Source organism: Ovis canadensis, chromosome 26 (assembly GCF_042477335.2).
Source record: "Ovis canadensis isolate MfBH-ARS-UI-01 breed Bighorn chromosome 26, ARS-UI_OviCan_v2, whole genome shotgun sequence".
NCBI classification, from domain to species: domain Eukaryota; kingdom Metazoa; phylum Chordata; class Mammalia; order Artiodactyla; family Bovidae; genus Ovis; species Ovis canadensis.
The window spans coordinates 31,254,701-31,281,247 of record NC_091270.1 but is presented as its reverse complement, the minus strand read 5'-3'; the positions used below and the strand labels follow the sequence as shown (position 1 = coordinate 31,281,247).

At 38.5% G+C, this 26,547-nt stretch overlaps 1 protein-coding gene across 50 annotated transcripts in view; it reads left to right on the top strand.

Moving 5' to 3' along the window:
• SORBS2 (sorbin and SH3 domain containing 2) overlaps positions 1–26,245 on the top strand; it is a 211,515-nt gene extending 185,270 nt beyond the window's left edge. For 43 of the 50 annotated variants that reach the window (XM_069573228.1, XM_069573235.1, XM_069573229.1 and 40 more), the window contains 7 exons: positions 1,614–1,817; positions 4,572–5,348; positions 7,136–7,330; positions 11,418–11,525; positions 17,598–17,647; positions 21,613–21,719; positions 24,088–26,245. In XM_069573228.1, the coding sequence (XP_069429329.1) occupies positions 1,614–1,817; positions 4,572–5,348; positions 7,136–7,330; positions 11,418–11,525; positions 17,598–17,647; positions 21,613–21,719; positions 24,088–24,149 (1,503 nt within the window). In that variant the 3' untranslated portion in view covers positions 24,150–26,245. The remainder of the gene's footprint in view (positions 1–1,613; positions 1,818–4,571; positions 5,349–7,135; positions 7,331–11,417; positions 11,526–17,597; positions 17,648–21,612; positions 21,720–24,087) is intronic. The other 7 variants (XM_069573250.1, XM_069573248.1, XM_069573245.1 and 4 more) reach the window with 1 other exon arrangement.
• The last annotated feature ends 302 nt before the right edge of the window (positions 26,246–26,547 follow it).

The window sequence follows — 26,547 nt, the reverse complement described above, 5'->3', positions numbered from 1 at the left end:
TTTTCCTTGGTGCATTTGAAAGGCTGCATAGTTTCAAAACTAAGACAGGTCATCTTCTTCCTTCGACAATTTTTGCATCTTCCTCATTTTCTGCAAAGGACCCTGTAAGGCTGCCCTGAGTCACTGCTACCTACCTCTCCTGTGCGCTTCCTGATGAGGTCGTTGTGAGATGCAAAGCTTTGCAGAGAGACTTTTCCTCTGGGAGAGCTCCAAATTGTCTCCCAGGGGTGCCTTGGGCTAAATATCAGGAGCTGTACAAGTGAAAACATCAAAAGAAACTAGCACCATGGACGGAGGAGCCTGGTAGGCTGCAGTCTATGGGGTCGCGTAGAGTTGGACACGACTGAGCGACTTCACTTTCACTTTTCACTTTCATGCACTGGAGAAGGAAATGGCAACCCACTCCAGTGTTCTTACCTGGAGAATCCCAGGGACGGGGGAGCCTAGTGGGCTGCCGTCTATGGGATCGCACAGAGTCGGACACAACTGAAGCGACTTAGCAGCAGCAGCAGCAGCACACTTCAAAATATTGTTCTTCTGCTGCCTTGTTATTCAAAGGTTATATCAAACTGAGTTTTGTAGCATTGGCTTGATCCTTCAAGTCACAGAAATAGTGACTGTAGAAAGTCCTGCTGCTGCTACTGCTAAGTCACTTCAGTCATGTCCGACTCTGTGCGACCCCATAGACGGCAGCCCACCAGGCTGCCCCATCCCTGGGATTCTCCAGGCAAGAACACTGGAGTGGGTTGGCATTTCCTTCTCCAATGCATGAAAGTGAAAAGTGAAAGTGAAGTTGTTCAGTTGTGTCCAACTCTTCGCGACCCCATGGACTGCAGCCCACCGGGCTCCTCCGTCCATGGGGTTTTCCAGGCAAGAGTACTGGAGTGGGTTGCCATTGCCTTCTCCTGTAGAAGGTCCTAGCATTACCAAAGCCAGGGGTTTTATGAAAAACATTACTGACCACTATGGCATGACCACCCACCAGTCAGAATGGATGCTGGTATTACACCGTCTTGATGCAGACCAAATGGACGTGAGTCCTGGCACAGCTATGCATTATTTAGGATGCTAGCTATGCCCCATCCTGTTAGCTTTTACTCTTTCGTTACTATGCAGCGCATTAGATAAAGAAGAAAAATGGTGCACTGTCCAACTTCATTCCTTCCAGAGGTTGCTTTCTGTAACCCTTTTCAGACACACCATCACCGCAACCTCTGGTGCACATTCTGAAGTTCTGCCCACTGCAGCTCATCCCCTTGAGTCTGTCAGTGATCAGAGGATGGTCTTGTCACCGACACACTGCAGGTTAAACTACTGCACTTTCTGAAATAACTCACACATGACATTTCCCACAGGGCCAATCTGAACATGTCTAAAGCCCAAGTATCCTTAGGAAAGATTCTAACAAATGGATGATTACACTATATATGTTGATGACCTATAATTTAGGAGTGAGCTCTGGAGGCTTTAGTTGCATTCTCCTAACAAAAACAAAACGCTCAAAGTATAAGACTTTCCCAGGCAGAAAACTGTTATTAAAAAACACTGACAATTATAACTTTTTATGTTATTGCATGTCTATTTCTAATGCATTTTCCTATTATTCATTACAGGGAGATAGAATTATTCTTCTTAAAAGAGTTGATCAAAACTGGTATGAAGGTAAAATTCCAGGAACCAACAGACAAGGCATCTTCCCTGTTTCCTATGTAGAAGTTGTCAAGAAGAATACAACCAAAGGTGCTGAGGACTATCCTGAACTTCCAATACCCCACAGCTATTCCAGTGATAGGATCCACAGCTTAAGTTCAAATAAGGTAAGAAGACATTCTAGCATATTAGTATAATACTTGGGAACTCAGAGTAAGATAATTGGTACATATTGGGGATTAGACTACAACATCGTATCTATGGCAAAATGAAAGATTTACATGTTGCATTTCTAAGTGTGAGTGCCAGGTCAAGTCAGTGTAATTTAGTTTTTCTTATGGGTGCTAGCATAATGGTTTAAGCTACACAAGGGAAATGACATAAAGAATCCACTATCTTAAGAGAAGAATTTTCTTTTAGAGGGCTAAGGCTGTGCATTTTATTTATTCTACTTTTCTTTGAAGACTGGGTTTATGAGCAATTACTCTCAATCCTTTAGCATTGGAGAGTGAAAACAGTTTAATACTTGCTAATTTTGACTAGTAACAAAATTTTCCACAATCTTCTTTAGTATGTATACTTCGCTAGCAGAGCTCAGCATTTAGATAGCAATATCCTTCCTTTGGTAGTTCCTACTGATAAAAAGAAAAAAATCTTCATCTCTGTATTAAGTATCTGTCTTATCTAGCATTCAGTCATCTTAAAAGAACTCCTGGGTAAATTTCAAAGTGACCATCCTTTCAAATAAAAGGTTATAAGAAAGAATCAGAAGAAATTTTTCCATGAAGTCTTAATAAATATTGGCAGTGTAGTAGTTTAGATCACAACGTTTTGATCTTTGTTGTGAATATGATTTAAATGTATTTTCAATTTCCTAGGTTTTTCTTAGGATATCATATTCTACATTTTATAAGTAGAGATGTGTACAAATTTCACTAATAACTAATTAGTCTTTTATTCTCACTGCTGGGGGAAAACACATTAAAAAGCTTATGTCCATAAATTTCAAAAAATATTTAACAGTTCACCAACTGGAGTCTATACTATGATGTCACTGGCTAAATGAAGGAAACTCCTATAGTTTTGAACCGAATCATTTTCAGAAAAAAAAAAAAACAACTGTAATGTACTTCTAAACCATGACACCCAAAATAAACTAAATGTTAAATATCCTATTTTCTAACTGATCTTGGTAAATAGAGAAGGGAATTCATTGTGATTTATGAATCACTCCAATCACATTTCTTTAGACATACTATCTTTATTTAGGAGAGGTTCAAATGTAAGTTGATATTATTTCTGATATTTCTGCTTTTAGTAGAGTAGAATCCAATTCTAATACTTTTAGAAGATAAGATAATTATATGATACTTGTACTACAGGTATATTTTTTGTGATATAGGTATCTCAGGGTACTTGATTTAACGTGAAGCAAGCCCATGGTAAGGCTAAGCACTTTGAACCCATTAACAAGTATATTAGTGCCTGTGGTGGTAATGGCATTGGAGTGGTAGTAGTAACAGGTGGTAATGGTGGTAGTAATGGTATAGTTGGTAGTCATGACAATAATGGAATTTAAAGACCTTTCTTCCTCAGCCACGCCATATTCCTGGCACTAAAAGGTGCTATGTAGCCTTTAGTCTTGAATCTTCTATAAGGATGCTCATAAATGTTTTGTGACGCTTTGTCTCATTTATCCCACCCCACAGTGATGTGACATCACATTTCCTTTTTTAAAAAAAATCTAGATGAATTCATTAAACCCCATTCCTCTTATAGGATAGAAGTTAAAATTAAGTGCAGAATGCACTGGGCGCTGATCCATACTAAGGCCCAAGGACCAAGAGTGCTGAGTGCACCAGTGACATTCAAAACAGTCAGCCAGAAAGTGCAATCTCTCCTAAAGATTTTTTTCTTTCTAAACCCCAGTCATCTACTTGGAAAGAGCCAAAGTAAAATGTCTTCCGCCAGCCTCTCAAATACTTCACATGTGTAGCATATAACATTCTTCCGACTCCAAAAGCAATATATAAATGTATTAGAATGTTCCTAAGCACATGTCAAGAACAACTTTTAATGAATAAAAATTCTGTTTTGTTCAGTACATCCAAAATGCAGTGGTAATATTAAGATATACAGAAGTATTTTTTTGTACTTCAGGAGATTAAGTTTCATAAATTAGACCTCCACTAGTTTACATAAAATGTCAAGCTTTTGAAAAAGAGAATGGAAGTCCTACCAGAAATTTACTCCTGTTCACATCTTATGCTCCCTTTCTATGTAAACATTTACTTTGAATTTTTTTAAACTTTGAAGTAGTAGTTATGTAAGTTCAGTGTCATTTTGATCATAAGTTTCTCTTCTTAAAAAAATCTTTCTCAGAACTTATTCGTTTAGAAATGTGTTAGCGTATAATGATGTAAAAATAGTTGATGCTATATGTTATAATCACCTCACAACCGTAAGTGAGAAAATGATGAAAGTTCAAAAGATTTGGCACAGGAAGAACACTAAACAAAGTCTGGGAATAAAAAAGGCTTAATTGTTGGTTTTCATCCTACATTAACATTATTCCAGAGTTGTTTATATTAAATCAATATCTAGAAACCTATTTTCAAAGAAGTAGTCTATTAAATCTCTAAATAATTTTCCTGGTTTCATCATCTCTATGATAGTTTTACCTTGTCATTTGACATTTAACGGGCCCTTTCCAAATGCTAGCACAGTTCAGATCAATCTTTAATTAATATGCTAAGGATTTTGTGTATTTAAATTCAAAAGCTATCGGCCAATCTACACCATAGCATAACGTATTTTTTATATTCACCACCATGTCTTTCTGCATTTCTGTCTCTGTGTTTTGATGCATCATTTTCACTTTCACGTTTTCTGTAACGTCATAATCCCTGCTCATCTCTAAGCTGGCTTCCAGTGAACCACGCCCCCCTCTCTTGCACAAAGCTTCACGTGACCCAGATAGTGACGCTCTCCAGGGAACCACCCTGGGGTGGCTGTCCCTGCCAGCCAAGGGTGCACTGGTAAATCCTTCAGCTCCAATGCCGCCTCATTTTCTGGACAAATTCTTGGATGAATTAGAGAAGCTTGGTGCTTTAGCTTTACCAGCTGACCCAGCCAAACCAGATACCCCAGAGGAGATCAGCCTTGAGATTAAGGAGGACCCCTCCACTCTCCCCCCATGGCCGCGAGCACCCACACCTGCCAAAGCCCGCTCCTCTCAGCTGCCTTTGCTCCATTCGGCTACGACCTCAGCTGCAGCGCGGCCTCAGGAGGCCATGATGCTCCCGGATTCTAGAAAGACACCTCCGAACAAGTCTGCAGATGTGACCAAAATGAGAGAGGGCTCCGCAGGCACAGAGAAGGTACTGGTGGTCCTAGGTGATAAGTTTGTGACCTCCGCACACCCTGGCCTGGGTCCCTTGCCCCCAACCCTCCCTGTCATTGGAGAGGAAGATGAGGAAGTCTATGAGGGGGTCAGGGCAGGCAACCGAAGAGGGCTGGAATCTCAAGATCCAGATGCCTTGTGCTGTGGCTGTGATGGCACAGAGGTGATGTCACACCTGCACATTGAAGAGGAGGATGAGGAGAGAAAAGATGACTGCCCAAGATATCCGATAGCCACCCTCACAGGCCCTAGGGCCCCTAAGGAAGACAGCAATGCAGCGAAAACCAGAGATGAGGTATTTTCATGTTGCCTAATTCCTGAAGAACTAACCAGTCTTACTTCAATTAGCTAGGACAGTTAATCATATTAATAAACATCAATTCTGACATTGTCTTAGATGGTTTTCACACGATAAACACAGCACCATGCAGTATAAGGGCAAGGTGGAAGGATGGATGAAAAACACATCAAATTTTAATAAAATGATATACATATGTATTGTTATTCTGCTATTCATTACTATAAATCCATATTTAAACATTTTTATAAAGTCTAATTTTAATATTAATAATAATAGTTAATATTTGAGGTCTTATTGAGTTTCAAATAGTTTTCTAAGAACAATACATCTTTACTTTTCAAAACTCAATAGGGTGGGTAATATTATTTTCATCCCCACTATACAGCTGAGGAAATTGATACACAGAGCGAGAGATTAGTTCACCTCCAGAGTGTAAAAACTAGATACCATTTCTTTGATATAACAGCAATCTGAAAAAGAAGGAAGGAAAAAAAGAGAAAGAAAGAAAAGAAAAATATATATATACATGCCAGTTCCCTTTCAATTCTCTCTGAAGACATAATTTTTTAAGTTGGTAACTACTTAAGAATTGGGTCCTGCATATTCACCTTACCAACAAAGAGCCTTGGGCAATGATTTTAATCAATAAGGAGAGAAATGCTCTAAATATTTAAGCTTCTTGTAAGCTTCTCTCTTCTAAAAAAGACAAAAACAAAAAACTTGATATACCAAATATTTAATCTGTGAATTAGAAAAGCAAATGTGACTACTGGCAAATATTAAAATTATGAAACCAAATCAATGAATCATATTCTGCTGCTAAGCAAGTCACTTTCTCCCATAGCTCCTCAACTTAGAAATCTTTTAAAATGACAATTTTTTTCTTGTGCATTTCATTTATTTGAAACATTTTTCCATCATGAAAATCACTTTTAAAACCTCGTAATTTCCTATTAAGACCTTACCAATAACAAATGTAGAGGTATTTGGTCTATATGGGGTATTCTTGAGATTAAACGATGGTAAGTGTCCATTAGGTCACTGGACAGCCACAAAACCCTGAGTCTTGGCAGTTCCCCAGCCAGGTGAGGAAATGTCAACTGGACAAAGAACCCAGCCATGCCTGCATTTGTATAAAATAAACACACTTTTTAGCAATAGAGATCATTCACTGCAGTAAATAAAAAATATTTCTAAGTCACTTACTTAAATAACTTATTTTCCCTTCAATTTAATCAGTTTTAAGATGGGATTAGATATGTGGCTTGGTTCCTAGGAACTGCTATTGCAGGCTGTAGGCAGCACCACTGGTATGGTGTTTAGGAAGCGGGTGCTGAGTTTCACAGCCAGTTCCCAACAAGCACACACAGGCACAGAGGCCCTAACTTGACTAGCTTTGTAACAAACCTACTCTTCATAAATTGCGATCTACTTCACAAGCAAGTTACAGACAGTCATTGCAGGGTTATACACTTTTTTCCCTTCATGGTTAGAAGGCCCTACCTCACAAATACCTTATGAAATTGTAGACTATGGGAATGCTGATCTCCAGCCCCTCATATCAGAAAAATGAAACTGATCAAACCCACTGGGAATTTTGAATCAAATTCAGAAGTTAGTGCTTTCAAAGCAAGAAGTTGTCATAAATGTCACACACCCAGGGTATGTAGTAACTTTAAAAATATTTAGGTGTGTTGGGGGGCGGTATTCTCTGAAAAGCATGTAACCTCCTCATTCTGGACACAAGCATAATTGCATCTTGTCTTTCCTCAATATTTAAGCCATCTTCATTCTCTTCGGGACATCGAACGTCTACATCTTTTCCCAGCTGTCTGCTTTCCTCCCCTCCCTTTCATTCCTCCTTCGCCACTGTCTCTGACCTGGTCCCCACATTCTCTCAGCCTACCCAGCCCTACTCATCTCCGCTCCTCCCTAAATACTCTTACCAACAGGAGATAAGTTCACCACAATTAAAGGTAACTGCATCTTGAGTGTGGTTTATTGCATGTCTTTCAATGAACTTCATTAATTAAATGTATGTCTTTAGAGTCATGTTGTCTTACAAGATCTAAAAAGTCATTCAATTTTGGTTGCTAACTTTTAACATCATTAGCATGGCCTCTGTCTGAAAATTTGAAAGATATATTTGCACAGCAGCTATACTTAAGAGTGAGGAGAAAAGCTAAACTTTGTATAGTAATAAAATGTGATTGTTAGACTTTTTCTTTTTTTAAGTTGAGGATCAGCAGGAGAACCATCCCCGTTTAAAGGCATCAGCTATATGCCTGTCATCTTCTGTTACATCTTAGTGGGCTCGTTGCCTCCCAAGTTTCCCAACTAATCAGCAGGTTCAGCAGAGCCTGAGGGTTGGATGATCTTCTACACTGACTGTCTTGAGCCTTGTTCTTCCACAAAATTGCAGGAAACTAATGAGGATGTGGGAAGGAGGTTTCTTTTGTAGCAGTTAACAAAGCACCCATCTCTGAGACTTGCAGGCCGGCGGGCGGCTCTGCTGGTGTTTAACTCCCTCTTAGGATACCGTGATAAAAGATTTTTAACACAATTAATAACTGACCTTGGAAAGACATTTAATGAGAACCACAGCATGAAATCAATCCATCACAGAAAAGTTTTACTTCTGTGTTCAGAACGATCCTCAAAACCTTTTCCTTTACACAAAAGGACTTCAGATAATGACTCATCCTCGCATGCAATCTTCTCCACTTGGAATGAGAGCCTCTTCAGATAAGGAAAAAAATGAAGCAAAACGAAGGCTCTGGTAGGGTCATGTTTTTGAACTAATAATAGAAAGCACCAACACCTAAGAAATGCCATTTATGCAATCTTCCAAACCCCAATCACCAAATCTATCTGCCAAAATAGTCCATCTATGTGAATTTTATCTTACTTAGAAAAGGAATCTTTGGAAGGTGGGGCGGGGGGGGGGGATGTAATATATTTTAAAGACTAATTGTTCTTTGCCCTTTGAGGTTTTATCTTAGCTGGCAGGAAGTAATTAGGAAATTTTTAAAATAATAATAATTCTTTAGATAAGGTCTAAGACTAAGAATTTGCCTTCTCTCTGTGTGTGTGTGGTTTCCTTTTAAAGCCAAAATATTTATTCCTTGCCTTTCCCTACCTGTTCTTCAGCCAATTGGTTAGCCATTAAGTGGGCAAGTAACTTGAGAATCGGAGTTCTCTAATTTAGAGAGATGGAACACTCACCATTGTAGTGTCAAGGACAAAACCAGAATTTAAACAGGTTTATTCTCCTGCAAGAACCAAGCTCATCTCATACATTCTCTATGTCTCAGTTCATGAAGTGATATGAGACCATGGAGATATTCATAGTAACTATGTTTTCAAAGAATACGTAAATAATTAATTCCAGAAAAATTAAGTTATTTTTCTCCTTTTATCTCATATTTGAGAGCAAATGTTAATTTTAATCCCCTATTGAGTTTTTTGAGACTCTTATAAGTCAATTTTTTTATTCATAGAAAGAATACAAGTCAACTGAATTTATGCTTGTAAGTGTAGATACAAATTGAATCAACTACAAATTTTAGGCCATTATTATGGAGAAGGAAATGGCAACCCACCCCACTATTCTTGCCTGGAGAATCCCAGGGATGGGGGAGCCTGGTGGGCTGCCGTCTATAGGGTCGCACAGAGTCGGACACGACTGAAGCGACTTAGCAGCAGCAGCAGCAGCATTATGGTTTAATCCACATCTGACACAGTAAAAATTGATGTGAATCCTTTAAGAAGGTTTCCTAGTTCTCTTGTTTCAAGAATGTTAAAAATTATGCTCGTTACAAAGGAGAAAAGTAACCTAGCACTAAAAACAAAGAGAAAATAAGATGGCAATAATGTTTTAGTAGGCATAGTATAGTATGTGTGAAATCATTATAACATTTTTATCAGTACTCGTCAACCACTATTTTACCTAATCCATATTAATTTAATGCAGTTTTATTCTTCTGAAGTATTTTCTGAGATAATATGTCTGTCACATGCAATGCAAAATCATTTGTAAAAGTTGCCACTACTTTATAGATTACAGAAGACTGAAATGTACATATAAAATAAGAATTTGATACATAAATCAGAATCCAATTTTTTTTCTAGTCTTTGAGCATCTTTTTGAAAATAATGTTTTGCAAAAAGGAATTATTATAATCCTCAGCTTGGATGTAAGTTGAACTTCCAATTCTATGTAAAACTCTTTTGTAAAAATCCGTGTAGCCCATGGATTCAAACTGCAGTGGAGGTGCTTTGTAAAGAGATAGAAAAACTCTTCGTTTTTTTTTTTTTTCCCAAGAAACTCAGTTATTATGGTACCATAAGGAAGTCTCCTCACCTTAAATCCATCCCAGCAGAAGGTGATCCCCTTGAACACAGTTTCTAACATGAAATTAAGTCCTGATTCTTCCTAATATGTTCAAATGATCTTTCCAGCTGTTTATCCACATCACTCCAGTGCTAGTTTTTTTTTCTATGACTCTTGATGTTTATAGAAACCTCGTATTAGTCAAGATTGGGGCAGCTGCAGTGCCAAAAAACTCAAAATAATTAGGTAGAAGTATATATTTCTTATGCATAAATGTAGGGCACCCAGGATTGGTATGTTGCTCTATATTTATCAGGAGACTCCATTTTATTTTGGCAAATCACCATGCTCAATGAAAACCTTCCAGCTGGTGATCCAAAGTGGCTGCAGCAGCTCCAACAGTCCCTTCCTCAAACCAGCTAGCAGGAAGAAGAAAAGAGGAGGGGAGCTTATGCTTTCTTTCTTGAAGTACATTTGCTAGTAATTGCACGTATCCCATCTGTCAGAACTTATCACATGAGCACATCTAGATACAAGGAAGGCTGGAAAATAAACTTTATTCAGAATGGCCGTGTGCCTACCCGACATTCAGGATTCCATTCCTGGGATGACAAAGAAGAGAATGGATATTGGATAATGTGAATCATTCTCTGCCCCAAGACTTTAAAAAAAGTGCCTGATGTATTTCATCCCCAGAGACTGAAGATAGGAGGTCAATCATTACTAACTATTATGAGATTTGAGAAAACCACATGCTTTTATTTAAAAGTCCTTTAGTCCTGCTAAAGTTCCCATAGTACAGTACAGTGTTAATCACTCAGTTATGTCCAACTCTTTGTGACCCCGTGGACTGCAGCCTTTCAGGCTCCTCTGTCTATGGAATTCTCCAGGAAAGAATACTTGAGTGGGTTGCCATTCCCTTCTCCAGGGAAGATCTCCAGGGGATCTTTCCAACTCAGGGATCAAACCCTGGTCTCCTGCATTGTGGGCAGATTCTTTACCATCTGAGCCAACAGGGAAGCCCAAGGTTCCCATAAGCCAAATCAAATACTAGACAATACACTGCTGGGTTCAGTCCATGAATGGACAGAAAATCAGACAGGCACACAGGAGAGGTTAGCTTTTTCACTGTTGTATTAAAAAATGTTACTTTGAAGGAACATCAAAACAGTCACAATGTGTTGGGAGTTAGAACAGCATTCTGAATTATATTTCACCATTTCCTCCAGAAAAATCATATTTTGTTCGTACGTGTCTTACTAGAAAGTTTGCCTTTGACAAATGATTGACACCATCTATGAAATCGGATGGATATTAAGTGAAATGTCCCTGGATCTTACCTCGGATCTATTCAAACAAACACAAAGAAAACAGGTCAGATCTGAGAGTCTCTAGAAACCAATCGTTAAGCATTTCAACAGACATAAACTTCTTGCAGGTGCATATTGCATGCCATGCAATATTGCATTCAGACATCTATACCAATTTCCCTCCATAAATGTCTCTCTGCTCTGCTCGTGAGTTCCTTATTAAGGCAGCAACTGATGCTTGTGTAGTGAAAACTCTGGGCCACCAGGCGAGCTGTCTGCGGACCGTTAACCTTCCGGCTCTGTTATTCGGGAGTTTGGCATGCTGTGTGTGCATGGGGGGAACAAAAAAGAAACCAGAAAGCTCCTCTGAAGGCTGGATAATGAAGACGAGAACTAATCAACTTCTTATGGCTTTTCCAGGCTGATTTTAAAAGCGAGGTATTTGTCCTGGGTAAGCCTCCGCGTAGCCCGGTGATGTCCAGGAGGACCTCCGGCTCCCCTGTCAGAGGGCTCGGCGGTTCCCACAGGGTAGGGTCAGAACGCCCCACCTTGAGCCAGGCTCCTGGCCACCCCTCCGCCCTCGGCGGGCTGGCTCTTCCTTAGTGGTCATTGCCATACTTTGCCAGGGAAGTAGGACTGGACGTACCCTTGAAAGGAGATGATCTATTGATGAAAAGCTACGAAGTCAGATCAACACGGAAATCCTATCCTGCGTCTGTGAGCAGTGTGCTTCTCTTTTATGCGCGTGTGCAAGCCTGCCAAACGCCAGAAAGACATGTCCCAATTCTCCTCAGTACACAAAAGGGCGTGGCACATGTTGTCTTCAATCCCCCCATCTCGTGTGAATCACCGCTCTCCCACCGCTATTTTTAGTGCAAAGAATAAAGCTGCTGCCAATCACACACTGAACTTACACCCTTCAGGGCATGTCTGCTTCTGGGTGGTTCAGTTTATTTGGATTTCCTTTAATCCATGATCCTTGTTGTAAAGTATCTTCTTGCTTTGCTGACATATGCTGCATTCGCTCCATGACCCTTTCAAGCCAATGCTACTTCTCTGGGTTCCAGGGTGTCCCAGTCTCTTGAGAGCTTTTAATGAACTTAAAGGTCAGATTACATTCCCTTTGACTACTTAGTTCTGTAGCATCAACAGCCCTTGAAAATAAATTGATTCTAACTGGTGCCATCAGTTCTGAGAATGACAGTGGAGGAGTTTGAGAATTTTCATCTCTGCATAAGTCAGTCCTCTCCCATTTCTATTTTAATGGATGCTGGTCCAATCTCACATGTTTCATCACATGATGAAGTTGTGGTTCTGCGGGCTTTTAAGGGCTTGATGGAAAAGATTTCCTTTTCTGTTTTTTAGAAATGTAGATACTTCTCTGTGTTTAGGCCATTTTTGTGCTTTTTGCTTTGCATAATAAGACCTGATTTTGCTTCTTTTGTTGCCATAGCGAATGAGGAATGTTGACTAGGAAAAAAGTCTCATGGAAGGGCTTTCCAGAGCCAAAACAAAAAGAATGCATTTTCCAAAATTAATATGGCCCATCCATAAACCTCCTTGGGTCAGTGAGATGGTATGCTTTGGGTCACCTTAAGTTTTTTCTTTGCCAGATTTTTACATTATGTGCTTATATGTTCTATTATACATGTTTGTATGAAACACAAATATTCTATATTCTTTAGATTTATGAAAAGTTGTATTTTTGCAATTTAAAAATAATTTAAATATTAAAACAATTGTATAATGTAAGAAGAAAAATATATCTATAAACATAAACATGGTACTGTTATTAAGAGAATTTCTTTTTTTTTTTTTTTTAATTCTGCTTGGAAAGTACCACACTTAACATTTTCCGGTGGTGGGGGGGCGGGGGGGGGGAATGAACTCTAGAACTGCTTATAGCTCTTTCCAAGATTTTTCCACATTAGTATTTAAAGTAAAGGTCAATATTTATGTAAGAATTATCTAATTTTAGGACAGACTTATTATCTGAACTAGAAAAGTATATATTTTACTGATACCAGAGATTCTAGGATATTTCAAACCAGCTTTCTTATGAGCAGTGGTTTGTGGTTGGTTCTGGCTTCGAAATTAGCATGTGTTTAAAACCTCTCTCTCTTGTATCTGCTTTTGACATCACTAAAAAATGGCTACACTAGGAGAGGAAAAAAAGATTGCTACATTGTCAAGGAAAAAGCTAATATTTGGGATTCTACAAAAATATCATGTTTCATTGAATTTTCTAATTTTTATTGTGCTCTTAAGACTCACTGTGAAGTGAAAGTCACTTAGTTGTGTCCAACTCTTTGTGACCCCATGGACTGTAGCCCACCAGGCTCCTCTGTACATGGAATTCTCCAGGCAAGAATACTAGAGTGGGTTGCAATTTCCTTCTCCAGGGGATCTTCTGACCCAGGGATCGAACCCAGGTCTCCTGCTTTGCAGACGGACTCTTTACCTATTGAGCCACCAGGGAAGCCTTGAATGTCACTAATGTATCTGGTTCTATATTTATCACAAAACCGCTAAGAAGTTAAGAGTAACAGAAATGCCTGAGCAGACAGTGAAAATACAAATGAACACAGACCAAAAATACTGGTGGCTAAAGACCGATCCTTTCTCAGAATTTAAAATCTGAGACAGGTCAGAAACAGAGATGAATATCTATTCCACATCGCTCTGTGGTCTTTAAAATAGCCTTTCAAAATGACTCCAGGCTGAAGGAACTTGGCGAGAGCTGTCCAAAGGCATTAACACTTTTTAACATGTTGTTGCCGTTACTCACCATTAGGTGGCAATAGAGTGCAGACACAGGTCTTTGCCTCAAGCATTGTGCCCAGTTTCAACATCAGGAGGGGGAAAGCAAAAGACAGCCTCCCACAACAGTTCAGTTGAGTATCCACACAGAACATAAACACTTGCCTAAAGGAAGAAATTAAGATGTGACTTTAATAAGCCCACACTATCTGTTCCATCATAAAGGAATCCCATTTCCACAGATGTCTTTCCCTTGTTACCCGTTCAGTTGTCAGAGAGCTGTGACAACGGACGTTGGTTAATTTCCAAGTGTCTCCATCACATAATAGCAATTAATTTTAAAACAATAATTAAACTTCATTTTTCAGGTCAGTAAACTAAAGCCCAAAGAAAATTTCTTTATACCACAAACAGGTAAGAAGAAGGAACTGAATTATAATTTTGACTATAGTCATCTTTAATCCAATATAGGGAGTCAAAATTATAATTCAGTTCCTTCTTCTTACCTGCTTGTGGTATAAAGAAATTTTCTTTGGGCTTTAGTTTACTGACCTGAAAAATGATGTTTAATTACTGTTTTAAAATTAATTGCTTTTATGTGATGGAGACATTTGGAAATTAACCAACGTCCGTTGTCACAGCTCTCTGACAACTGAACGGGTAACAAGGGAAAGGCATCTGTGGAAATGGGATTCCTTTATGGATTCCCTAAGGGGGACATGACTTAAACCATCATTGTGTCTGACTCCTTGATTTCAGCAATAAAGAAACTGAGGTGCGTATCCAAGGTCACACAGTTAGTCACTGCCAACGCCAGAAAGACACAAGCGTGCCCTCACAAGTACCTATACTGCTCACTCCTCTGCTGACCAAATACTTTTAAAATAAATTATTTCAGTTGGTGTAACTGGTTCCCAGGTATCCACATTCACATAGAGATGAGTCCTATCAAAGGTAACCTCAGAAAAGTTCTAAAACTCTCTATTATAATAGATACAGAACTTCTCTGCTAATAAAAGCTGTGATAAATCCTGGCCTGAGTATGTGAACAGTATAGAAAATTAGTGATTCAGGAAAAAAAAAAAAAGTGGGGGTGGGTTCTTTAAAGGATATGAAGGAAGTATTGGGAGAGATTGGTTAAAAAACAAGGATGTTACTGGCTGACACACCCAGGAACGTGAATTATTAAGACACAGAGGCCCCTGGAATTAAGGTAGCCACATGATTCTGGCAAAAGCCTGACTTTCATAATTAGCAAAGAGATGGTTCATTTAAATGATTTAGGAGATGAGTTGAATCAAAGAAATTAAACTAGTAGAACTATAATGACAACACTGGAAAAGTGCTATATGGGATGTAATAAGTAAATTTTTTTAATGTTAACAATCTGATTTTCAAGTTGTATTCACATTTTAACAGAGGCAGCAATGAAATTAGACCAACCAGTTTAACCAAGCACTGATGCCATGATGTAGAAGTGAAACTTTTACTCAACTCAAAAATACCAGAATGGTTTAAAAGCGTGAAAATAGGCATGCCATTTTTAGAGCGCAATGAAATATATTTTACAAAACATTTTCTCTTAAAGCAAGAACATATATTATTTTCTTATAACTTTGTTATGCACTGTACATGGCGCTATGACTTTTTGTGTGTGAGAGAATTAGTAGCTATCTTGGTATGAGATTTGAAACATGGCATTTTAGATGTTCCTAAGTTGCATTTTTAAATGTAGTATTTTTGAGACACTAACACCAGCATTTGCAATACCATGTGGCTTGAATGCATAATCTTTGGCCTGAAATCTTACTCCTGGAAATGTGTTCTAAGGAATAGCTCAAAAGAAGAAAATACTCTTTGTATAAAAATGTTTATAGCTTTGATATTTATGATAGTGAAAAAGGCAAGATCAATCTTAATTTCAAAAGCAAAAAAGAGAGAGAGATGACTAAGACAATCAAAAAAGATATATATACATATGTGAGGGAACATTATTCTGCAGTGATTTAAAATGAAAAAGAAGACTGAGAAAAGGAGAGTGGAAATTATTATAAAACATAAATAGCAACTGATAAATACAAATCTTATTTCTGCATAAGATATATATGTAATATATCATATATATATGATTGAACAAAAACTTGAAGAAATGTAGGCCTAAGAATGACTTAACTTTACCTCTTCATTTATTTAAATTGATTTAGTCTTAATCAATCTTTAAATAGTATATTTTATAATTTTAATAATAAATACATTGTTAGTTATTTTATATTTATGTACAGGCTAAGTATTATACTCTTAAGCCATACATGTGTCCAACAATTTTTATCCACTCTTTAATCTTATACTTATATATTCCATGCATAGACTGTTGAGTGAAATTTCTAAGAATATTGCTGGTAAATATTAGGTTCCAATTAACTGAAAGCTTGATGTTTTAGTAGTGTAGTTCAGTTCAGTCGCTCAGTCGTGTCTGACTCTTCGCGACCCCATGAATCGCAGCACACCAGGCCTCCCTGTCCATCACCAACCCCTGGAGTTCACTCAGACTCACATCCATCGAGTTAGTAGTATAGTAACAAGCACCTAGTCTTCTATGTGAGACAGACAGCTTGGATGGGAAGGGAATGGAGGAAGAATGCAGGAAGGGAGCAGGTTATAGACTTGTAGATTCAAAGAAACCCCAGAGTCACCCTCCATTCTTGAACCACTGGGGTTTTGATGGACAGTTTGCAGGGGGGAATTCCCAGTCTCTCAGTTATCCATTTATAACTCCAGGATCCAGGAACTGACCCTGAAGTCTGTCAGGGATCTAAAATCTAATCATCAATAAGGAATCACTTTTATAATTGCCATGCAATTTGTCATTCAGATTCTGATTTATCTCATTTTTACCACATAGCCATCATTTATAAGAGAATGGTTTTGAAGTGTGTTGTGAATGAACTGTGATGCTTTTTTCCCCCTCTAAAAGGTAACATTTAGACAGTTGGTATAAATGACATTGAGTTTACATATTCAAGAAACGTGTTAACTTTCATTCATTGAAGTATTTATGTGGATATATGGGATTCAAAGGCTTGTCATTTCCAATATTATAAGTATCTATTACAGATACTGGTCTTGATGCTTAGTTTAAAAAGAAAGGAAACTCTTTTGAGAGTTCAGTGCACTGGGAATTTCTACCAATATTTCTCTTCTCAGGTAAAATGTTACGTGTTACCTGGATATTGTTTGTTACATGCAATTTAAAACTCTCTGTTTTCTGTTTTTAAAAATGCATGTGTTTCCTCCACATTGAGAACAGAGAGTGTTAATTCAAATGTAGCATGGCATGTCTGCCTCCTGACATGTTCCTCTGTACTGTATGTGAAAATGTTGTCTGTGAAGGAAAAGTATATTAGAATGAATGTGGATACTTTGCTGTTAAGACTACATGTGGTTTATTTTTTGCTTGTTTGAGAAAATGCTGAAGAATAAGGTTGAATGAAGATGTCCAAACTCCCCAGTCTAGTTATTTGGTGTCTTATGTTCTTGCCATTGTTCCTGGCCTTTGAAAAATCAATGGGACTGAGTCTTCCTTAAAGCTTGAGCAGACGAGATTGCAGATACGTTTCAAACATTTGAACTTTGGTTATTTCAACTTAATTTAAAGCACCCTTCAAAATATTTTAATTATGAATCCTGTAGAAACCCTTTATTTGGTTTTTCTTTTCTTCCTCTTGGTTTTTTACAACAGGAAATATTAAATGTCAAGAAAAGTGCCATGCCATTATCCAAATTATCTTTTAATTAGTACCAGTTTAAGCATTGATTACATTGAAAATCATTTCATTTCAGCCACAGCGTCCTGTGTTTACTCATGAAAACATTCAAGGTGGGGGGGAACCGTAAGTATTCTTCTTATCTTATAAATTTGAGACTAACCTTGACCCGCAAAATGGACCATTGATGTACCATGAGCGAGGATGATACAACTTTGCACATGAAAGAGACCAGAGTAACTAACACGAGATAAGACCTCCCAGATTAAGAGTAATTGCAATAACTTCCATCTTTCACAACAGAGAACAGAAGCTACTTTTGAAAAAAATCCATGATTTTGCAAAGATTGATTTATGCACTAGAAAAACCTTCCAATGCTGTAGTGATTCCTAAGATTCATGAATCTGTCTCTCTCCCTGTCCTACTCAGCATGTAGATTCTAGTAACTGCAGCCTTAAAGACATTGAAACTGTTCTAACATTGTTTTTATACATATTTGAAAAGTAAGAGAATGTCAAAGTAGACCTACAGTGATAAGTTAGTGACATAATTCCGAAGTTCCAGAATGTTGGAAATGTCAGTCTTAAAACATGCATTGTTATTAAGTTATGTGATGTTTACACAAAGGACCAGGAAAATAAATGCCTTTCACACCTTCTTTCAAATCCCCACCTCCTGATACTAAGTCAAACCAATCCTGAAGGTGTCACATACTGTCTTTAAGGTTGTCTTTCTGTACCATTTTGCCCAAGGGAGACATTTAGAGGTTATCCACTTCTGTTGGCTGTTGCCTCTCTGAGTCAGGAGCGAGCCCTGGGGAAGGCGCAGTTACAGAGCTAAACCTTGTCGGGCTGAGCTGAGGATACATAGTGCGCCCCCTGCTGGCTGGCCAAGTTCCACTCCCCTCAGTTCAGTTCAGTTCAGTCGCTCAGTCCGACTCTGCGACCCCACGGACTTCAGCACGCCAGGCTGGAGCAGAGCAATCCAGCAGGGCCTGGCGATCTCCCAGCCATTAGTCCCTCCTCACTGCTCACATACCTGGTGCTTAGCTAAAAGCACAGGCCTCAGAAACCATCTCTAACACCAAACTAGTTCTCACTGGGTACAGCTAGAAAGAAATTTTTGTTAATGAAAAGAAAAGGTTTGGAGGAACAAATCATTTAAATTTTCATTTAGTTGGGGAAAAAAAAAGTTTAAGTACAACCCTTAAGTCTAAAGGTTGACTTTGTGTTCTTTTTTACTCAACTGACTATGAGATGAATCATAGAGAATAAATCCAAGACTGATTAGGTTTACTGCACTGCATCAATGCATTAGCAGCTTTTAATCAATTTATGGATTAGGATATAGGTGATGTTACTCTGTTTCATGTCATATGAAGTTAATACTCACATGTGTTTATGAGCTCACAGGTGGGAGAAGGCACATTTTCAATGCCCTGCTTTGAACATTAGAAAAATTCTTTATTAAGTTTCTATTTGATTACAATGCCAAGTATAGCTTGTTGTTCAGTCGCTGTCATGTCCGACTGTTTGTGACCCCATGGACTGCAGGGTATCACTTAATCTCTTTCATTCAAGAAATAGGTTTTGATTGAAAATAGGAACAAAATGTTATCATGTCACTCCAGTTCAGAAGTATGGTAAAATATGTTACAGAAAAAGCTGCAAGTTATAGACAGAGTTTCATGATTGGCCGAGCATTTCCTGTTTTAAAGACAAATTTCTTTCTGAGGCATCCTGACCCCACCACCATCATTCATCTCACCAATACATCCTTCAAAACAGCATTTTTTTTAAATTGTAATTTGACTGCATTTCCTGTCGTGCAACACTGATTTTGATAGCCAACAGAGGCAGGAGGATTTCTGAAAGGTTTGTTTATGTTTCCATGAAACTTCCAATTTTTTTTTTTTTTGGTGGTCTAATTAAACCAGAATGGTAAGTAAACTTTGACAAGCACACTGGTTTTCATCATGTTAAAGAGAAGTAGGAGTTTGTGCCAATTCTTTTTTTTTTTTTTTCCGCTCTTGGGACCTTGAGATTCTTCAAGCAGCTGGGATTTATGGCCTTAAATAGGCCTATTTCTGGGAGTGGTTGGAGATGGGCCTGGGTCAAGGCTGAAGCCTGAAGAGATCCAGTATTTCCCAAAGTGAGAGATGCAGTGTATATCCATAGACTTAGCAGCCCAGGAATGCCTATCTCCCTCAAATGTGAGACCAGAAAAGGAACGGTGGTGAAACTAACTTCCCCCAGGAATGAACAAAAGATACCATTCCTCCACCTGAGAATCTTCAAATCAAACAAGAAAATAATCTGACTCCTCCAACCGGGGCTGGCCCCATGCAAATATCCAAATTAAGGAATGTTGGTACTCTGTTTTGCCACTGCTCTAGGATTTAGGTATCTTTCTTAGCCCTTCCCCACAACCAGAATCCTTTCTCCATAGAAGACCTCAAAACCCCAAGTGGCTAAAAAGGTTGACCCAGAGAAAACAGTGTTAACAGGGGAAGAAATCCCTAACACTGGAATTCCAGGCTTTGCTCTCAGGCCAGAGAAGATAGTGTTTTCTAGGTGAGGCTGTTAGACACCACATCTTATCAGGTCTTTCCCCAGTACACCTTCCTCCAGTCCAGCTCTATCCAGACTCCCTCCTCCCGCAACCTGAAAAGTGGGAGAAGCCAGTACGGCTGCCTCTGATCTGTCACACGACATTTGAGTTCAGGTGAGGGAGCAGTTTTGTTCCTACCAGAGCAGGATTCTCTTGACTGAATGACGTAATCAAAACAAATCATTCTTGTTCCTGAGCAATATCCAATATTACCAGCCTTTTAAAGTTGGCTTGAAAAAATCCAAAGTGCCCTGAAATATGGTTCTTATTTCCTACTTTGGCAAAATTACATTAACTGTTAAGAAGAACAGCAGAAACAAATTCATTAACTTATACTGGCAATATTTTAGTAGTAATATGACATTTTCATGTTAACTGCATATCAAATGCTTCCTGACCCTCTAAACTGCTAGAATCAGTGTCCTTCCAAAATGCCAGTCCATATTAATATGCCTGCTATTTTATTACCCCAAATTCTGAGTTTATTACTGACTGATGCCACCAAAATATATGCTCTCAAAGAATTCAAAGAAAGAAAGAAAAGTGGCAGCATTCTATGAGTAATACTTTTACATACAGTTATTTCAAGAGAGAGTTTTTACATTAAGCACAATTTTTCCCGGACCTTTTAAAAACGAATTTATGTCTCTAACTCTACTGCTTGAGATCACCACTTACACGGATGCAAACTATGAAATTAAACTATTTTAAAGACTTCCTCCCAGTAAAAAAAAAATAAATTTCTCTTTTATAGTAATTTCCACACAGCAATATAAAAGCTTTATCTGAGACATTTGGTACATCTCAATTTAGAATCATTTGAAAATTCCACTTGCAAGTTGCAGTTCCTTGCTTCTGAATATGGCTAGTTAAAACTATGATTCCTTCTTGTTCTTCTCGGCCTTTTGGCTGAGATTGCAGACGTTAAAGCATCTGTCTACGATGTGGGAGACTCGGGTTCGATCCCTGGGTTGGGAAGATTCCTTGGAGAAGGAAATGGCAATCCACTCCAGTACTATTGCCTGGAAAATCCCGTGGACAGAGGAGCCTGGTAGGCTACAGTCCATGGGGTCGCAAAGAGTCGGACACGACTGAGCGACTTCACGTTGCATAGCTGAAAAGTACACATAGCACTTCTCTTATATTCTGTATTATTATTTAATGTCCAAATGATAGCTATCTATCACTGTACAATTGAAGTGCAGGTCGAATTTATAAACGTTAAAATGTTTTAATACAACTCATGAATATTAGAATCTTCCATAAATTTTCCTCATTGTGAGTTCTGAAATGCTGTTAGAGTGGTCTAATTCTTATGAAAGCTTAACTACCTCTAGTTACTTTACAATCTTACCAAAGACTTATACTACCTAATTAATATGTTAAGGATAGGTTCAAAGTAAAATAAATATTATATTCTTTCAGTAGTTTCATAGAAGTGCAAAATGTTTTTTTAACACATGCATTTGTCTTGTTTAAGGTTTCAGGCTCTGTATAACTATACTCCTAGGAATGAAGATGAGCTGGAGCTCAGAGAAAGTGATGTCATTGATGTGATGGAAAAATGTGATGATGGATGGTTTGTGGGTATGTGTACATTTCCTTTCAGGCATTTGGCCATTTTATAATTTGCTTATGTTTGCTCCCATGCATGGTTGGATGTGATAGTCAAGCTTTCTTTGATTTCATAATGCCTTTATCTTTCACACATCCGTATGCATTATGTAATCCTAGGGCAACTGCATTTTGAACAGAGTTTAGTATTACTGCTTCAGATATATGCAGTTTCCTGCTGGTTTTATTTCCAAGTCAACTGAAAGAAGAAAATTTCTCTAAATAGCACCAACCAGTAAAGACTGAGATCTTAGAATAACAATGCGCTGTCCCCTAAATGAGAAAACACGAATATTCTGTTCAGCACAGAATGCTGGTCATCAGCAGTGAGGATCTCATCAGATGAAAAACATCAGAGAAAACAGATGAAATGAACAACTCATGCTTGACTAGGTCTGCTGGAGGTGCCCTTTGTTGTTGTTCAGTCACTCAGTTGTGTCCCACTCTTTGCGACCCCGTGGACTACAGCACGCCAGGCTTCCCTGTCCTTCAGTATCTCCCAGAGCTTGCTCAAACTCATGTTATTGAGTCGGTGATGCCATCCAACCATCTCATCCTCTGTTGCCCCCTTCTCCTCCTGCCCTCAATCTTTCCCAGCATCAGGGTCTTTTCCAGTGAGTCGGCTCTTCACATCAAGTGGCCAAAGTATTAGAGCTTCAGCTTCAGCATCAGTCTTTCCAATGAAGACTCAGTGTCGATTTCCTTTAGGACTGACTGGTTTGATCTTCTTGTTGTCCAAGGGACTCTCAAGAGACTTCTCTAGCATCACAGTTCAAAAGCATCAATTCTTAGGCACTCAGCCTTCTTTATGGTCCAACTCTCACATCTACTGGAAAAACCTTAACTTTGACTAGAGGAACCTTTGTTGGCAAAGTGAGGTCTCTCCTTTTGAATACACTATCTAGGTTTGTCATAGCTTTTCTTAAGAATCCACTGACCCACCTTAGCTTCAGTATGTGGTCCAAGTAGAGAGAGGTTCCATTCTTACCACATACAAAACAGCCCCATTCTTACCATCTTGAAAGAAAACTAGAGGTTTTCTGAGAAAATTTTTATAGACAAGAGTATCATACACTAAGTCACAGAGGAAAGAGATAAAAAGGAAACAGATGTAGGAAGATGGAGACAGCTGATGGAGGTATGAAGGCTTTCTGTAGACAGGCCAGCTGTGGGGAAATAAGGGAACAAAGGTCACATTAGCAGCCACAAGCCTCTGCCTCTGTTTATATTAATTCCCCACTGAGAAGAAGAGTAAAATGGCTTACCTGCATAGGGATAAAGAAGATCAGTCATCAAACCAAGACAGTAAGCTCTAGAGGGTAAATGAGAAAGGGAAGTACAGAGACTGTGTTCACTCTACATGAGCTGGAAAACCTAAGGAAGAATTTGGTACACTTGCTTTTCCAGAAAGCTTCAAAGGAATTACAATATTTGAATCCAAAGGTGATCATCATGATGGTCCTTTATGCATTTGGTTTTACTCCTCATATTGAAAACTTCCCCAATGATAGAACCCTCACCTGCTAACGGTGGTCTGCCTTTTTTTCTTTAGTGATTTGGTAAGTTGTTCAAATTTTCTACATTTTATGAAGGACCCTGGCAGGGCTATTTGTAAATGAATGCTGTGGCATTCAGCATGATCGTCTATGAAATAACAGACCTGGGTGGTGATGGCATTCCTGATAAAGCTTTCGTGTTACACTGTGCTAAGGAGCCGTGACAGACCTCTTGCTCAGAGAATCAAGCCTTGGTGTGGGCCTTTTCCAGTCCATCCTATCCCACGGCAAGCCCCGTCTTTATTGAGAAGATTGTACCCACACGCATCTCCTCTTCCGCTCCTCACTCCTGTCTAGCAGCCTCAGTGATGGAGCCCCATGATACTCAAGTATCCTTGTTCTTAAAAACCCACCTCCTCGGCGAGATTGTCTCTTCCCTCAGACCTGAGCTTTTCTCTTTAGCCTGGTGTGATGGGAGCAGTTGGATGGCATCACCGACTTGATGGACATGAGTTTGAGCAAGCTCTCCAGGAGATGGTGATGGACAGGGAAGCCCAGCATGCTGCAGTCCATGGGATCGCAGAGAGTCGGACACGACTGAGCAACTGAACTAAACTCAACTGAACTGATGGGAGCACAGCCTTTAAGCTTAAGAAGTGATGAAGGCATCGGGCAGTAGAGATTAGACTGCTGACTCTGTCATCCCAACCCTTCAGTGGGTCTCAGTTCTTTTCCAAACTTTGAGGGCTTGCTCTCTTAGTGAGTTTCAAGCCCACTTGAACTGATGAACTGATATCTCACGGTTGTTACCTCCCCTCAATTTCATTTATCATTTCTATTTTCAGGAACCTCTAGAAGAACCAAATTCTTTGGTACTTTTCCCGGAAACTATGTCAAGAGGCTGTGAATCACTCTCCTGGTTATTTATGCCGCATTTCAGCAGCACATCTGCATAACCTTGCCTGAGAGATCCCGCAGGCCTCCTGCTGTCATGCCTTCCATTTCCAACAGAAGTCACCCACCGTCACCATCTCCACCTGCCACCAAACCACCAGCAACTGAACTGCCACGCCGTGGGGAGATGGGCGGATTAGCCTCCGTGTGAACGTGCATATTCCTGCTTTCTGCTCTAAACTCGGAAAAGTGGATCTGTGGCATCAGAAAGAAAACCCTATGCTTAATAAGGGTTGAGCAGTTGAGGCAAAAAAATAAGTGTCTCAAGGAGGCTCTCCGGTCCACTTTGAAAGCTGTTCTCCCTTCAGGCAACCAGAAGATTGTTTCTTGCTACTTGCTGTGGTTCGCATTTTCACCTTCTTAGCTTGGCAGTATATTTTCCTTTCACGAGTTTGCCTAGTGTCCTGGTTTACACGATATGACAACTGTACTCCAACTATTGTTTGCCTGCACTTATCTGTTGTAATATGCACAGTGATTACAAAATCTAAAGTAAGAGTAGGAAAGTTAATTCGAATGAGTGTGATTTTGTTGAATTGAATGTGAGTTTCCAGTAGGAGTCTTTTCCTGCAGGTTGTTTTTTGTTTTTTGTTTTTTTTTGTACTTTTTAGAAGTGCAAACAATAAGTGAATAAGAGCCTTTGGTAATAATCATGAGAATATAAGAGGTTTAGCTAGACTACAAAAAAAATAACTATTGTGTTGTAAAGTTGCATTGCTATTTTATATTAAAATGTAATAATCAGCATAATGAACAATGAGCTCTTAGTGTTTTATTTATCTGATAAAAGTAAAATAAAAGCAGTGTTAGTGACAGGGGCAATGAATTATTCTAACATAGACACTTGAAAGTATGTGTAAGCAATATTCATAGGTAAGATTTCACTGTGTGTACACATACACATCTGAGATTGTATGAGAACAGACAATCCATATGCTATGTTGTACGTTTTATGGAAATGTAGAAGAATCTCACACATTATTTTATAGAAATAGAGTACTTTGGAAGCATCACAAGTATTAAGGCTGGTTTTAGTAAGGATTATGATCAATACAATTATTTTTACTATGACAATTATTTTTCTTCTCTGGAACTCAGAATCCTGGCTACATTTGAGGACAGGAATATGTTGAGCCTGATTTTCCTGGTGTGTGTAAACTATTTCCTCGGAATACATTAGGCACTTTTTAGAGACAGTGTTAAATCATTCAGGTTATATTTTCTGCCCTGAAGTAGAAACCTACGAGATGATATTGGGACCTGAAAGATTTAATGTGGTTAACAGTGCCTGAATTACGCATACCCCGAGAACTAGCTTTGTATTTCTTATGACTTTGCATAAGAACTATTCATATTTGGATCTTTAGCACCTTATAGATAAAACTTTTTACAGCATTTCTTCTGTGAACAGTGATTGATCTTTTCACAATGTACGTAGACTCTAGAATTTTGTACATACATTTGCTCTTTTTTTTGTACAGACTATTTAGTTGTTGAGAAGACAGGGGAATTTCCTAATTTGGTCTTTATTCTTCATTTAAACTAAACTAAAACACCTTCAACAGAGCATCCTTTACATCTCCCACAAATCACTATTATGACTCGACAGTGCGATTCTGTAAGATAGCACTTATGCAAAAGTTTATGAATATAAGATTTTAGTAGCCAAACTAAAATGTATATAAATACTGATTATAGAGGAATTTCACTAGGAAGAAGGTAAAGAAACATCTTTGAGTAGCCTACCTTGATTATTGTCAAGTTCACAGCCAGCTTTATATTTTAAAGGCTTTGGGTTTGAAATTAGGTCAACTGCATGCAGCTTTGCTGATAAATGAATAATTACCTTTGATGCCATTTATGAGAGAAGACTTCAATATCTGTTGCCTGTCATACTTAAGAAAAATTAATGTTTCTACTCTCTGTATCTGATTTTAAAAGGAAAAATATTCATACCAAGCTTTTAGGTAATTGACTTCAAATTCTTACAAGCAAAGGTCATTGTGTTTTTCTTGAATAGACATCTAATAAATTTTGCTTGGACATATACTTCAGCTTTTCTTCTTGACATTTATCCTTACATGAATTGTGTATTTTATTCCAACCTGTTAGATAAACTCAGATAACATGCATTTGCTCTGTGTTCTCTTGACACACAAATAGAGAAAAGATGCATTTGGATCAGCTCAGATAAGAAATATTTTTTAAAACCATCACCAAAGCTCCTTTGCTAAATACGCTTTGGGTAAAGATTGTTCTTCAGCTAAACCAACACATTTTAAAATATTTTTGCCTCAAAAATAGCTATTTTTCTAAGGAGAAGTTAATTATAAGAAGTTGTAAGCTCTTTA